This window comes from Myotis myotis, unplaced genomic scaffold, assembly GCF_014108235.1.
Source record: "Myotis myotis isolate mMyoMyo1 unplaced genomic scaffold, mMyoMyo1.p scaffold_m19_p_10, whole genome shotgun sequence".
Classification (NCBI taxonomy): domain Eukaryota; kingdom Metazoa; phylum Chordata; class Mammalia; order Chiroptera; family Vespertilionidae; genus Myotis; species Myotis myotis.
In genome coordinates, this window is record NW_023416314.1 from 14,174,093 (window position 1) to 14,189,778 (window position 15,686).

The window sequence follows — 15,686 nt, forward strand, 5'->3', positions numbered from 1 at the left end:
AGCAGTCCAATTCAGTTTCGAAAATTCTAGGCTCCTCTCAGGCCAAATAATCTCAGCTGCCTGATTTTATGCCATTCACTTTGTGGAGAAACAGCAGAAAAGGATTCAGTAGTGCACTGGGTTAACCATGGGCATAATCTTTTTCTCAGTATCAAAGAATAAAACTACAGCTTACTCACCAGGATGTTTCATTCAAAGCCCAGCACAAGACACACACACACACACAGGCAAAGTCAGCTCCCAGGGGTGTTCTATCATGAGTTGCTATAAACAGACTTGGACCCCAAGAATGTAGACAAAAACGACAGAATGGAGTGTACACAACAGCAGCTGCCACATTTTAAAACGTTGGATCTATTTTAAAATGCTTTGCTTTGACTTACTTTCTGTGCTTGTCTTTCTTTCCTATCCTGATATGTACTCATCTTACTTAAAGAGTTTTCAATTAGCTCGTGAAACCAGAAGGTCAGGGTGGTTGAGGATGACACAAATTATCCCAAACTGAAATTACTCTAATCTGTGCTTCCATTTCATTTCACAACAACTATTCTGTTCAAAAGTGGATGTCCTCAAGGATGCATTATCCAGAATTATATCCAGAATTGGTTATCTGCACGCTGCTATTATATTTTAGAGCCACATTTTAAGAAAGTAATGTGCAAATTTATTGTGCATTATTTTGAAGAGCCTTGGTGATGAAAAATCTTTGACTTTTGGAAATAGTCAAATCATCTATTATTAACTAAAGATGGATGAACCAACTAATTAATTCTGTATGAGGTTAAATGTGGCTGTAAAATAAAGAGACTGGCTTCTTATGCAGCATCTATGAACTAGCTCCCAAACACATAATGCTCTTTTCTACCTAGGGAACTTTGAACAACTGCTCCAAGTTCAAATAGATTACAATGAAGTAAAATTAAATTTTAAAAATGACCAATCAAATTTCATCAAAAGTAAGGGCTCTGTTCTTAAATTGAAAAGCCACAGAATGAGAGAAAGCATTTGCAAGACATACATAATAAAAGATTTTGAATACAGAATCCTATTTAATGAAAGCCTAGTATGCAAATTGTCCCCTCAACCTGGAGTTCGACCAGGAGTTCAACCACTCGCTATGGCGTGCGCTTACCACCAGGGGGTGATGTGGTGCTGGCAGTGGGTGGCAGTGGAGGCACTGCGGGCCCTAATGGGCCCGACAAGAGTGGGACCACGGTGGGATGGTGGAGCAGGTGAGCGGGCAGTGCCAGGCCAAGGTGGGTGCAAGCCGAGCCCTATCACCCCACGGATCACCACCTAGTGACCAGCTGCAGCGGTGGGGGGCAGGGCAACCACCCGGCTCCCAGGTGCTAAGGGAGCTGGGTGGGGGCCCAATGACTCAGGCAGAGGGGGGCACACGGGGCATAGGGGCCCAGGTGCTGCTCAGGGCCCCAAAGTCAGCTGGGACCTGCCCTTCCATGCCAGATGCTCACACTCTGATTGCTGGCCAGCCCTAGGGACTGCACCCTTGTACAAATTTCACTCACTGGGCCTCTAGTATATATATAACTCTCAAAACTCAATAATAAGAAAACAACCCAATGAAATTGGGCAAAATATTTGAATAGGCACCTCAATAAAGATAACATATGGATGACAAGTAACACATGAAAAGATGCTCAGTATCATTAGTCATTAGGAAATGTAAATCAAAACCACTAGATACCACTTTATACCCTCTAGATCATCGGTTCTCAACCTGTGGGTCGCGACCCCTTTGGCGGTCAAAGGACCCTTTCACAGGGGTCGCCTAAGACCATCCTGCATATCAGATATTTACATTACGATTCATAACAGTAGCAACATTACAGTTATGAAGTAGCAAGGAAAATAATTTTATGGTTGGAGGTAACAACATGAGGAGCTGTATTTAAAGGGCCAAAAGGTTGAGAACCACTGCTCTAGATGCTTATGATGAAAAATGATAATAAGTGCTGGTGAAACTGGACTCTTATACACTGCTGGTGGGAATATAAAACCACTTTGGAAAATAATTTGACAGTTTTTTAACTTAAACATACACCTAAAATATGACAGTCACTCAATACCTAAGTATTTACCCCAAAGAAATGAAAGCATAAGTCCATATAAAGCCTTGTACATACATGTTCACAGAAGCTTTATTTGTATAGCCAAAACCTGGAACTACCAAATAGCCATTAATAGGTGGATGGATAAACAAACTGTGGTTTATCCATATAATGGAATTCTAGCCAGCAATGGAATGAACTACTGATACATGCATAATCAGGGATAAATCTCAAAGTAATTCCACTAAATTAAAAAATAAAACAAAAAAGAATATAGAGAATGATTCCGTTTATATAAAATGCGTGAGAATGCAAATCAATCTATAGTTGCCTAGGAATGAGGAGGGAACAAAAGGTTAGAAAGGAACATGAGGAAACTTCTGGGGGATGATAAATATGTTCATTATCTTGACTGTGATAATGGTTTCACAGATGTATACATATGTTAAAACTTTTGATTTATATACTTTAAATATGTACAATTTATTGTATGCCAATTATACCTCAGTGAGGCTGTTAAACATTTTTTAGTTCCTCAGTTGTACCAGCCACATTTCAAGTGCTCAGTAGCCATATGTAGGTAGTAGTTATTGGATGGGACATTGTTGATAAAGGTCAGTTCCATCATCATAAAAAGTTCTAGCCAACAGTGATGCTCTAGCAGAGGCCAGCAAACTACATACTAGGGACCCATCACTTGTTCTGTAAATAAAGTTTTATTGGAACACATCTATGCCAATTCATTTATTTATGGTCTCTAGCTGCTTTAGTGCTTACAATGGTAGAGTGGATAGCTGCAGCAGAGACCATATGGTCTATAACCTAAATTATTCACTATTCTGGCCCTTTAAAAAGGTGTGCTGACCCTGCTCTAAATCATAAATTCTGAATACAATAGCCAATTTGTTCATTGCTGTATGAAACCCAACTAATACTGAGTACCTAATTTGTAGCACTGCCCTAGGCACTGGGGAGGCAGCCTGGAACAACCTATTCTCATGGTTTTCACAACCTGGTGAGGGGTTCAGGTAATATAACAAAGAAATAAATAAGAAACTATCAGACAAGGATGCATGATATGTTGAAAATAAAACATAGAGATGATTAAGGGGTAACTTCCCTTAGTCATTTGAGACAGGCCTCTGGGAGGACCTAAGGTCTGAACAGTAGAAAAGAGCCAATACTGCAAATGCCTGTGGCAGAAGCAGAGGGAATAGCAAAACCAAGGCCTTAGGAATAGAAATGAACTTGATGTTTGAAAACGAAGGCCTGGAGAATAGAACAAGGTGTCAAGGGCAGATGAGGTTGGAGAGGTAGAGATGCCTCAGAGAAGGAGTCCAAATTTTAGTCTACATATGATGGAAAGCCACTACAGGTTTTTAAGCAGGTGAGCAACATGATCCATTTATATTTTTAAAGATCACTCTGGTGTTGCTAAATGGAGACTGGATCAGGAAAAAGCAAGAAAGGTGTTAAGACAAGTTAGGGAGCTTTTGTAAAGGTACAAGTGCAAGATGGTGATGGTTTGGCTCGGACTACAGTGGCAGCGGTGGAGATGAAGTGGATATATTCAAAATACGTTTTGACTGGCCTTTCTGATGGTTGCTGTAGAGTGAGGAAATGAGAGGAGTTGAAAATGAATTCTAGATTTTTGGCTTTAACAGCTGGGACACAGCAGTATGGGGAATTACAGATACGGGGGAAATTACAAACAATAAGAGTTAACATTTACCGAGGGCATATTATGTACCAATATTTACTCAATTTCGCATTTCATTTTCCCAACAACCTTGAGGAGGCAGGTATTATTATCTTCGTTGTATAAAGAGAAAACTAAAAAGTTTAAGTAACTTACCTAGGTCAGAGATCTAGTACCAACACCATGGCGTCTTGAACCTAGGTCATCACACTCTAAATTCTACCTCACTGTACACAGTTATGGCAGTTGCTGAGAATCTGATCTACATTCCAGTCACCCTGTTAACTCTCACGGTGACTAACATGAAAGATGCTATTTTTTTTTAACTCCTATTATTTAAGATCACCTTACTGTCACAAAATACAAGATATAATTGTCATCTACATACTTTTTCTCCAGCATTATCTATCTATTCCCATTCTACAAATGAGAAAAAATGGAACAAGTTAAGTGATTTTTCTCAAGATCACTGAGCTAGTAATGGAGCGAACACTAAAAGCCAAGTGAACTTATTCCAGTAAACTTGCCTTTAAAGAACCTGACCATTAAATAAGAAACACATTTTACATCACTACCCAAAATACACATACATGTATGAGAGACAAAGAAGCTATACCAAACAGCCCTTACCTTCACTAATGCACTAATATTTTCTCTTCTATTTCACTTTTTTAAAATGTTGATTGTATTTGTCAATTAAAACATTGACCCAAGCCTTAGTAATTAACATTACAACCACACTAGTAGACTTTCTTTTTTTTCAAGAAATGTCTCATGACTCACTAAGTCTAGCAAGCACCAAAAAGGCAAGATGAAACACACACACAAAAAGATCAATCTGGTGAGCATTTGGGAAACATGAAGACTGGTTCTTAAGAGTAGAAATGACCATGGCACTGTGAGCTACACTTTGGAAATATTTTTACATTCTATTGTTACCATGGAGATCTGAAATCAAACTGCTATGGCTACTAATGCTTAATATTAGCAGGGATGCACTTTTCTGGGAACACATTAAAAGCAAAATAAAACAGTTCTTCAACCTCACACCTACTCCAAAAGGAGTAAAAAGCTGTAGAAATATCTGATGGGCAAAATCTATTCCCTTTCAAAAAAGGAAAGGGAAAAGCCTATTTTGGCAATCTAACACCCCTTTATGGTTTGTAATGAACAGCATCTTAAGGACAATGGCTGAAGATGCAAAGCAACCTTTTATTTATTTGACAAGTACTACCTTACAAATGACCAAACCACTCGAATGCTTTCTCCCTTCCCCGGTATGCTTAAGCTTAATTACCCTTAGTAAAGATATAAATCTTTGATTTCCCCCGATTCCTTAAGTTTACAAGGATAAAAATGGCTCTAAAATCGATGCCAATTTCTGATTCATCTACCTTCCCAAATGCAGTGTTAACCTGATAAATTCGCACACACACACACACACACACACACACACACACACACACACATTTCCTCAATCCCTACATCTCTGAAGGGGAAAATCGACAAGGACAAACCGCAATCTAATCCATCAAAGGCCCAGCGGACACTACATACTCAAGTTCCCTTCTGGAGGGCTCCGTGACATGGTCAAGGTCCCAGGGAGCTTACAGATACTCCCAAGGCGACGCAAGGACCTCACCGTGCTTCAACTGACCTCCAGCCAACCCAGAACGCGGGTGCGGAGAGTCGGTAAGGCACTAGGATATGGTCAATTCAGGACCCTGCGGAACCCCTTGGGGCTCTAATTATATAAACGCAGGGCATTGAGATAGTTCCTTTAAAAGAGTTAGCTGATCCCTCTAATCCAGCGGTTCTCAACCTGTGGGTCGCGACCCCTGGAAATACATCCTGCATATCAGATATTTACATTACGATTCATAAGAGTAGAAAAATTACAGTTACGATGTAGCAAGGAAAATAATTTTATGGTTGGGGGTCACCACAACATGAGGAACTGTATTAAAGGGTCGCGGCACCAGGAAGATTGAGAACCAAATCCAATCTGTTTCCAGGGAAGCTGGAAGGGAACCACCAGGACAGAGAAAAAAAACAACAACACACACACACATACACACACACACACACACACACACACACACCAAAAAAATCGGCCAAATATCCCAAGGTCTTGGGGGCAGGGGAGGAGCAAGAGCTGAAACGCCCAATGGCTAGAAACACCCAAATCAATTCCTCGGAGAGAACAGCAGAGGCCGGCCGTGACGGCCAGGACACGTGCACTGGCTCCGGGAACCGATCCAGAGAAACCGGGGCGGATCGGCGGCAGCGCGCCGCACGCGTTCATCCTCACCGAACGCCACCAGTTGCGGCCGCATCCCTCCTCCCAGCTTCCGCCCCCACGGCCACCGCGACACCCAGGCCCTCTCCAGTCCCACCACACGCCCCGGGCTAGGCGAAGGCCCCTGGCCTCGGCCCACTCGACCTTCCACCGCAGCCCACCGGCCCCACCCAGTCCGGTTCCAGGCCGAACCGAGCCTCCGTGTCCCCGCAGTGCCGATCGTTAGCATCCCAAGCGTACCCACAAGTCTGGCCATCACCTCGGGGAGCCCGTCTTTCCGTGCGCGCCGCGCTGAGCTCACCGCCCCCCCCCCCTCCCGCCCCCTGCAAACCTAACCCTCCCGACTCAACCCAAATCCCGCGGAGCTGGCGCCGCCGCGCCAGGTGAGGGTGCTGAGCCCCGGCTCCGCAGCCCCGCCGCCTACCTTCTTCTTCTTCTTCTTCTTCGAGGGTTGCGGCGCCCCGCCGGACGCCGCCCGCCCTCGTTTACTCGAAGATGCCCCCATCGGGACGCGGTGAGCCCCCGGGGGACCTCAGGGGACCCCCGGGGCCGGGGAAAGGCGATGCCCCAACCAGGGGCTCCGCGCCCCGGCCGGGAAGCGGGCCCGCCTACCGACCCCGCGGTGGATGGAGATGCGGGAGGCTACTGCTACGCTGTTCCGAGAGTGAATCGGATTCTAGACGCGAAAGGTACTCGAGAAAGGTATCGGGGTGAGACGGGGGACGGCGACGCCGCTGGGAGTGAGGACGAGTAAGGCGGGAACGTTCTAGATCTAGAACTAACGAAGCGGGGCCGCGAGCACCGAGCGTTAAATCCCCGCGGCGCCCGGCTCCCGCGCCCCGGTGGCCGGCGCGGAGGGCGCGCGCCGAGAGGGGGGTCTGCGGCGGCGGCTGCGGCAGCGGCGGGCGCGGGGCCCCCGCGCAGCATCCTCACCTTCTTGGTGCCGGAGCCTCCCGCGATCCAAGACATTCCTGTCAGGGAGGAGGAGCGCCCCGGCTGCCCCCCTAGAGTCTCCTGCTGGGGGGACATCGCTTCCATGAAGAAGACTTGCAGGCTGATCCCAGCCCCGGAGGAGGCTACGCGGTCCTCCCGGCGGGACCGCGGCCGGAGGGGCGAGGATGCGCGGGGCCGGGGCGGCCGCCGCGCTCAGGCGGGGAGCCAGGCTCCGGGTGCGGACAGCGCGCCTCCCGTCGGGGCCATGTACCGCCGCCTGCGCTCCGCACCGCGGGCTGGAGGCGATTGCAGAGGCGCCCGCTCCCCGCGCCCGCCGCGGCCCGCCCCGCCTCGGGCCCGCCCCTCCGCGCTGGGCGCCGCGCGCCGGGCCCGCCCCCGGCCGCCTTCCCCCTGCGCGGCGCTCCCGCGGCGGCCGGCCTGCGGCGCTGCGGCCCGGCGGGTCCCTATATATACCCGTTAGGGCGCAGGCGACCAGCTGACCTGCGCAGTCCGCCTCTCCGAATGGGTCGCGCCTGGAGGAGCTCACGGGTTGGTGTCACGAAGCGGGGTCTGTGGTGCACGGACGCGCGCCTCTCCCGCCGCCCGGCCCACTCGCACCGACCCCATCCCTTCCCGCGCCCGCCCGCCCGCGGGGGATGGCGCCGCTGCAGCGCGTGCATCAGGGCAGCTGTGGCGACTTCAGCCTGAACGGAGGACTTGCAGGGATTCCTGCCTCGCTTTCAGCGGACGCAGAGGGGTCCCCCCACCTTCATCCCCACCCCCACCCGGGAGGCCTCGGGATGGAGTAGTGCCTCGCCGAGCGCCGCGGCTGTACACGTTTGGAAGCCCGCAGCGTCGCCTGACCTCTTGTGCAATCCCTGGTTAGCGTGCCCGGGTCCCCGTGCTTGGCTGCTGCAGCCGCCCATCACCAGCCCCTGCACCGTTTGCACCAGCGGTTTCCACTGACTGCTTGCCGCAAAGACAGGGGGCATTCCGAAGGAGAAAGAGCACTGAAGGAAAATGCAGGCAGAGAGAGGACTGAAATTTGGCTTAGCTATGGAGCAGGCTACAATATGTGGAAGTGTTTATCAGATATCTGCGCCGAGAGCATAACTTCCTGGCAGCCCAAATAGTGCCTTTTTTTTTTTTTTTTTTTTTTTTTTTTTTACCAAAGAATAATCAGAGGGAGGGGATTTGGAGCCCACAGGGTTGAGTTGCTGCACTCTGCAGGACTGGCTGGCTGGGGCGGATGATTCTGTAGGTGGCATTCTTCCTTGGAGTCTGGCCTGCCTGAAGGACAGATTAGTGGTGAAGGACACCACTCTATGATACTAGATTGTTGAAGGACGTTTGTTTTCGTGTTAAGGGGAAAAAAAACACCCGAGATTCCTGCTGGGTTGGGCTGTTATCAGGACAGGTTATGGAAGAATAGGACTCTCTGGCAGGCTCTGTTCCAAGCAGGAGATGGTTTCCAAAACACACACACCCACACACCATCACCACCAAACCCCAGAATTGTTTATTGTGGAAGTCATGGGCAGAATAATATGTGGCAGCCCACTCTAAGCCTTGTCCACATCACATTGTTTAAAGTGGACTCACACAGTCTTTATAAGCCATGCATGTATATTACGTATAACTAGAGGCCTGGCCCATGAAATTTGTGAGCGAGTGAGGTCCCTAGGCCTGGCCTGCGATTAGGGCCATCTTCCTCAGCTGCCCACAGCCGGCCCACCCCCTGCAACCACCCACCCTCCCCCCGCCGTTTGCCATGGGGTGATCAGTCTGCAGTTCTCCCACGCTCGCTGGCCAGCACCCCAGCGGGTGGCCATCAGGTGATTGGAGCCTGCTGGCTGGAGAAAGGGACCAAGAGGTGGTCAGTGGGCCTCATAGTGACTGGTCCAGCAGTAGTTCTGGTCGTTCTACCCTTAGGGTCAATTTGCATATGACCCTTTTATTATATAGGATTATCTAAATCATGCTAATATAGATATTATATATCTTTAGCATAATTTTCTTTTTGCTGCTTAGAACCACGTGCAGGGACAGGACTGTGCACCCCCCACAGAGTTTATGGTGAATTTTACACTACAGAGAGTTCTGCAGTTCCTTTCATTCCTTGTTGATGCCATCCTACTATGATTCCTGTCATGAATGGATGATCCTGATTTTTCTTACTCTTCTTGATGTTTTATTTTGATAGCTATGTCCTTTTAATATTTCATGTAATTTACTTATCATTAATGTTTATGATCTATCTCTCTGTATTCCAGAGGACAGGAATCTGTGATTTGGTTTTGTTATTGTCATTGTTCACTGTTGTATCTATCCCAAGTGCCCAGAGCAGTGTCTGGCACAATAGAAGTTTGTTGGTTACAAGAACGAATCTCTCTCTCTCTCTCTCTCTCTCTCTCTCTCTCTCTCTCTCACACACACACACACACACACACACACACACACACGAGGTAGATACAGAAGGGCCAAGCTAGAGGTGGTTATTTCATTCAGAGAGTCCCATGTATTATCAGGTGTTTCTTTTTGAGATAAATACTTCAGAATCCAAACCAAAGTACATATTATTTATACTGCATATGTGGAAAACTCATCTTCACTTCTTAATTTGTAAGTGCTTTTATTTTAAACTCTTATTTTTTTATTTGCATTGAAAAAATCCTAGCATTCTCTGATAAGGAGTTGTGCAGGAGGACTCATTTCCTAAAGAAAATTGAGTTGGCTCAGATTAATATTATCACCAGATTAATGTTTTAAGAACTCAGATCTGATCCCGTTATTTCCCTGCTTAAAACTTTCTTTGGCAACTTGTATCTATGGAATAAATTTCAAATGCCATAGTATGCTATTCAAGGCTGAAACCATCATCCCTGCTTCTTTTTCTTATTACCTCTCGCCCCTCTACAAGTCTCACCCTATTCTTTGCCTCATTGAGCTGTTTGCACTTAGAAGAACTTGCCTTGACCTCTCACATCCTCATGACTTTGAATTTGCTGTTCCCATAGCCTAGGAAGTTTTTCTTCTAGATTTTCCAATTCCCACTGCTTTACACTTGTTTATCTAGTGCGTTGATGGCGAACCTTTTGAGCTCAGCGTGTCAGTATTTTGAAAAACCCTAACTTAACTCTGGTGCCCTGTCACATATAGAAATTTTTTGATATTTGCAACCATAGTAAAACAAAGATTTATATTTCTGATATTTATTTTATATATTTAAATGCCATTTAGCAAAGAAAAGTCAACCAAAAAAATGAGTTCACGTGTCACCTCTGACACGCGTGTCATAGGTTCGCCATCACTGATCTAGTGCCTAGTGCCTAGTGCCTAGTAAATATCAAGTAGATATTTGTTGAGGAAATAAATCTTCAAGACTTACAGCAATCATTCAGGAAAATCTTCCTTGCCGGGGTCCAGCCCCAGCGGGTCCAGGGGTCCCCAAAGGTGTAGACGGAGTCGGCGAAGAAGAAATGACATGGAGACAGTGTTCAGTTGATCAGCAGGCTAGCCAGGATCTCTAGCCAGGATCTCCAGCCAAGTTCTGGTCTGGATCTCCAGCGAAGTTCTGGTTAGGATCTCCAGCCAGGTTCTGTGTCCATGTTCTCTTGCTAGGTTCTCCAGGTTCTCCAGCCAGGTTCAGTCACCAGGTTCTAGTCAGGTTCTCTTGCCAATTTCTGTAGTCAGGTTCAGTCCAGGATCTTTTGCCATGTTCTCTCCAGCGAAGTTCTTCTGTCTCTAGAGAACGTTCTGTGTAGGTTCTGTGCCTAGGTTCTGTCTCTCCTGGTTCCGTATTCTAAGTTCTGTGTTCTAAGTTCTGTGTCGCTGTCTTATTACATCTGTATTTATACCAGTTGATTCAATCCTATCAATCTCTATTACAAAGGTTAGGGCGTTTCTTATCTCCATTATGTAGCTTAAGCATGATTGTTCATAGTTAAAGTGATTAATTACCCACCTGGCACTTAGTTAAGAGGTTTTATTCCCTCCCTAACTTCAGGGGAAAATCCCTACCTGGGGAAACAACCTTTCTCAGAGACCTTGGTTAAAACACATAGTGCCAAGACGGTGAGCAAACATATTAAAAATAGTATGCCATATATGCCAGGTCCCTTGAAACAGCAAGCATGGACCGGCTCCCGGCACTTCCTGACTTTATTTCTCTTTACCTAGCTATCTCCACGCACCAACCACGCACAGGGTTAAGTGTGCCTTCGGTTATAGTAACAGATAATACTTATTGAGTACTTACTTTATACTAAACACTGTTCTAAGCAGTGTATGCATATTAATTCACTTAAACTTCATATTAACCCTACACCCCACTTTACAATTAAAAAAACCAAACCACATGTTAAATAACTTGCTCAAACAGCTGGTAAGTAGTGAAGCCAAGCTTGGGACCTGGGAAGTCTGTTCGAGAACCAGTGCCCTTGACTATTAGGCTATACTGCCTTTCCTGTGTATATAGTATATATTATAGTACTTATATTACATCATTATATAATAGTATAGTACATTCTACACTATACTCTTATCTGTTTTACTTGCCTGTAAGATTCTTGAAATTAAAGGTTGTGTTTTATTAGTCTCTACTTCTTTCTGCCAGGCACCCAAGTATGCTCTCAATGATTTTTTTCAATGAGTTACCTCTGAATGAGTGAGTCAAGTATTAGAAACAACCATCTCCATTATGATCTACAGTTTGGGGAAGATGCTCTGATGGGGAAAAAACAATGCTAAACTAGTCCTGTTATGCACTGGGAATGTGGTGTAATAGGAAAATATGATGTCATAAGACAAAAGTGACAACAAGGCAGTTGGAATGGTACCCCGAGTCTGACACAATCAGGATGCATCCATAATATCTTGTAACAAAGTGTAAAGCAAAGCAATTAGAGCAGCAACATTTAACAGCTTGGAAAAACCAATGGCAGACCATTGACAGGAACTAATATAAGAATGAAACCAAAACGTTTTCCAAACATTATATTGACAAATGATGAATAAATTTAGCTATACAAGATGTTCAGGCAAGGTGTATTTATTGTGTACCTGCTACGTGCCAGACACTGCAAGGTGCTGGAGTACAGTCAAAACAAACCCACAGGTATACACACAAGAATCATTGGCAATGCTATGCAAACATCCTAGAACAGAGGTTGCAAACTGATGCCCCACAGAGTGAGTTTAGTATGTTTTTCACAGTGCACTTTTTAATTTTCAAACTTGTTGCAAGCCTTAAAAATTAGGATATTTCACATAGAAATGTGGGTTGTTTTGAAAAAAAGTTCCTTGCAAATATTGGCAACCTTGGTCTCAAATTTTCTGATGCAACCATCGGTTAAAGCTCAGTTGTAGTTGTGTTATCACATTCAATGCTCATGGCAACCCTATGGTTGTCATAGTCTCCGCTGTCCCTGGTGCTGGGGAGCTAAAACAAGTAAGGTAATGGAAGATGCAAAATTGGCGAGAGAGAGAGAGAGAGAGAGAGAGAGAGAGAGAGAGAGAGAGAGAGAGAGAGAGAAGGCCTGAGAAACACAAGTGTGTGTGTGTATATGCATGTCCACATGCATGCATACACATGCTTTAAATGCAAAGTAATAAAGTTTTTCAAGAAGAGAAACGGCTTACAGTATCATATTGTAAGAAACAATACAAGCTCTCTCTAAGGCAGTGGTTCTCAACTTTGGCTGCACATTAGAATCACCTGGGAATCTTTTCTAAAATCCTGATTTCTGGGCCTCATCCTCCTCAAATCCTCCAAAGCAAACTTTTGAATTGGCAAAACAATTCTCCCTATTATCAACTAAATCTACAAAGAAATAAAATGGGCTTAAGTATCCTTATTTTTCTCTCTTCCAATAAATGATTAGCAGGAACTATAGCTGCAGAGAAACGAATGATAATAAAAATGAACAATGGAGCTGCCTCTCTCTCTCTATGGAAGGGAGGCCTCCAGAGTTACAACTCAAGAAACGATCGTAAGCTTGAAAGTTATTCAACAATGAAATGGTGTACCAGCCTCACCCCAACTAGAAGCAGAGAATCCTAAAATATATAATGAAATCTCAGAAGAGATAGAGAATGAGCAAGATGAAACAAAACGACATGGCAACTATGCAAACATGCTATAGCACAATGAAATCCTGCATTGTATGCAAAAGAGTTCAATTCCTATGAAAATATAACCCAAAGAAACAGAAAGTGAATTTCATAAATGCTGCATTTTTTTTAAGAATTTAATGAGAACCAGTATTCAATGAACACAAGTTCAAAGATGTGATGACAGATGGAATGAAAAGGGTTGAATGCCTAAGAATAAAAAAGTGCAACAAATGTCCTTACAGAACAAATAAATAAATTAGACACAAAAACTTAATTTGAAGATCAAAAAAGCATTCTGTGTTTTTGATAAATTTAATGCAGAATAGGTAATACCAAGACATATTCTTCTTAAACTGTTAAACCTCAAATTTTCACTTAATGCAAGTTCTATGAAGGCAAGAATTTGTTTTGGTCACTGCTATTGCCAGTGCCCAGACCTCTGTCTGGCAAGTTGTAGGACTAAGTAAATATCTGTTGATGAATGAAAGAATGAAAAAAGATTTTTTTCATTTATTCATTTCTTAAAAGAAAGTTATGGAATTTCAGGTTCCACTTATAAGGAGTTTGGAAGTCTCTACTAAATCTTAACAACAAGTAAAAAGCTGACCAGACTGAAAAATCAACAACTCTTCCTGATGGGAGCTGGGAGGACACAGGGGGAACCACTGCCCCCAATATTGGAGAGTTAGGCAGGAGAATACAGGGGTCATGATTTGCTGGAGCAGAGACTCACCAGCAAAAGCCATTGCAGGAACCAAGGCCAAGGTAGGGAAACCTAAACTATAATGAGTGAATTGCTGAAAGCTGACAGCTCTGAAAGTTAAAAATTCCAGGGAGACTCAGATATAGGTGGTGGTCCCATAATATTGTTGAAATTTATTTCCAGGAGGTCAACCAGGTTCCCACACTAATTATTGGAGAAGAAAATCTCCCCAGGCTTCCAGCAGGGAGAGGGGCAAAAGTAACCATTTTGAAATGCCTCCAGGGGAAACTAGTTTACTAGAGCCCAATCTGTTGGAATATTATCAAAGTTGAAAGGAAATACCCAACTACAGCACACGCTTGTCACCTGACTCACCAAAGGGGAGAAGAAAAAACTAAGTAACACCTGTGAAGTTCAATCCAGAGATATAGGTTCACTAATACACTGAGACCTAATTATAGAACAATAGAATGCTTCCCCTCCCTGCCCCCACACCTCACCTCACCTCACCACCACATTTTTAAAGGCCTACATACAGCAGTTCCTTTTACCTGGTACATGATATTTGGCTATTAAGAAAAAGTTTTAAGACATAACAAAATGCAAAAAGCACAATTGAATGACAAAGCAATCATCAGATCCAAACATGAGAAGGATGTTGGGATTTAAACAACTATGATGAATATACTAAGGGCTTTAATGGAAAAAGTAGACAGCATGCAAGAACAAATGGGCACTGTAAGCAGAGGGGTGTAAATTCTAAGAAAGAATAAAAATGAAATTGCTAGAGATAAATAATACTCTAAAGAATGAAGAATATCTTTGATGGACTCATTAGTGGATTGGACATAGCTGAGGAAAGAATTTCTAAGCTAAAGGATATATCAATAAGATATTCAGAAACCAAAAAGAGAAAAAAGACAGAACACACACACACACACACACACACACACACACACACACACACACAGAATGAATAGTTGCCCTGGTCAGGTGGCTCAGCTGGTTGGAGCATCTCCTGTGCACCAGAAGGTTGTGGGTTTGATTCCCAGTCAAGGCACATACCTAGGTTGGAGGTTCAATCCCCAGTCAGGGCACAAATGTGAAGCAACTGATCAATGTTTCTCTCTCACATTTATGTTCCTTTCTATCTCTTCCTTCCCCTCTCAAAAAAAAAAAAATCAATAAACTTATCCTCAGGTGAGGATTAAAGAAACACACACACAAGAAAAATAGAATAGCATATCTAAGTACAGTGGGACATCTATAAAAGGTGCAACATACAGATACCAGGGATACCAGAATGAGAAGAAAGAGAGAAATGACAAAATAAATATTTTGAACAATAATGACTGAGAATCTCCCAAAATTAATCTCATATAATAGATCCAGGAAACTTACTAAATACCAAGCAAGATAAATACCAAAAAAAACTACACCTAGTCATATAATTTTCAAATTACAAAAGAAATCAAAGGCAAAAAAAAAAAATCCTGAAAGGAACTCAAGTGGGGGGGGGGAGGAGGAAACACCTTCCTATAGAAAAATAAAAATAACTGCAGCTTCTCAGAAACCATGAAAGCAAGAATAGATTGGAATGAAATTTTAAAGTATTGAGAGAAAAAGCCACCAATCTAGAATCCTATGCCCTGCAAAATTATCCTTCAAAACTAAAGGAGAAATAAAGATGTTTCTGAAACAAAAATGGCAAGAATTTGCTGCCAGTAGAAGTGACTTGCAAGAAATGTTAAAAGACGTTCTTTACAAAGAAGAAAAATTGCATAGTTCAGAAACTCAGATCTACATAATGAAGGAAGAGCATCAAAGAAAGAATAAGTGAAGGTAAAATAAAAAATTTTGTTAATTCTT

General features: G+C 44.0%; 1 protein-coding gene across 1 annotated transcript in view; it reads right to left on the reverse strand.

The window, feature by feature from the left end:
- The window catches only part of LOC118664448 (rho GTPase-activating protein 20-like), a 91,814-nt gene extending 84,476 nt beyond the window's left edge, over window positions 1–7,338 (reverse strand). Inside the window, exon 1 of the mRNA XM_036324552.1 lies at window positions 7,001–7,338. Coding sequence (XP_036180445.1) covers window positions 7,001–7,105 — 105 coding nt within the window. The 5' untranslated portion in view covers window positions 7,106–7,338. The remainder of the gene's footprint in view (window positions 1–7,000) is intronic.
- Between the last annotated feature and the right edge of the window lie 8,348 nt (window positions 7,339–15,686).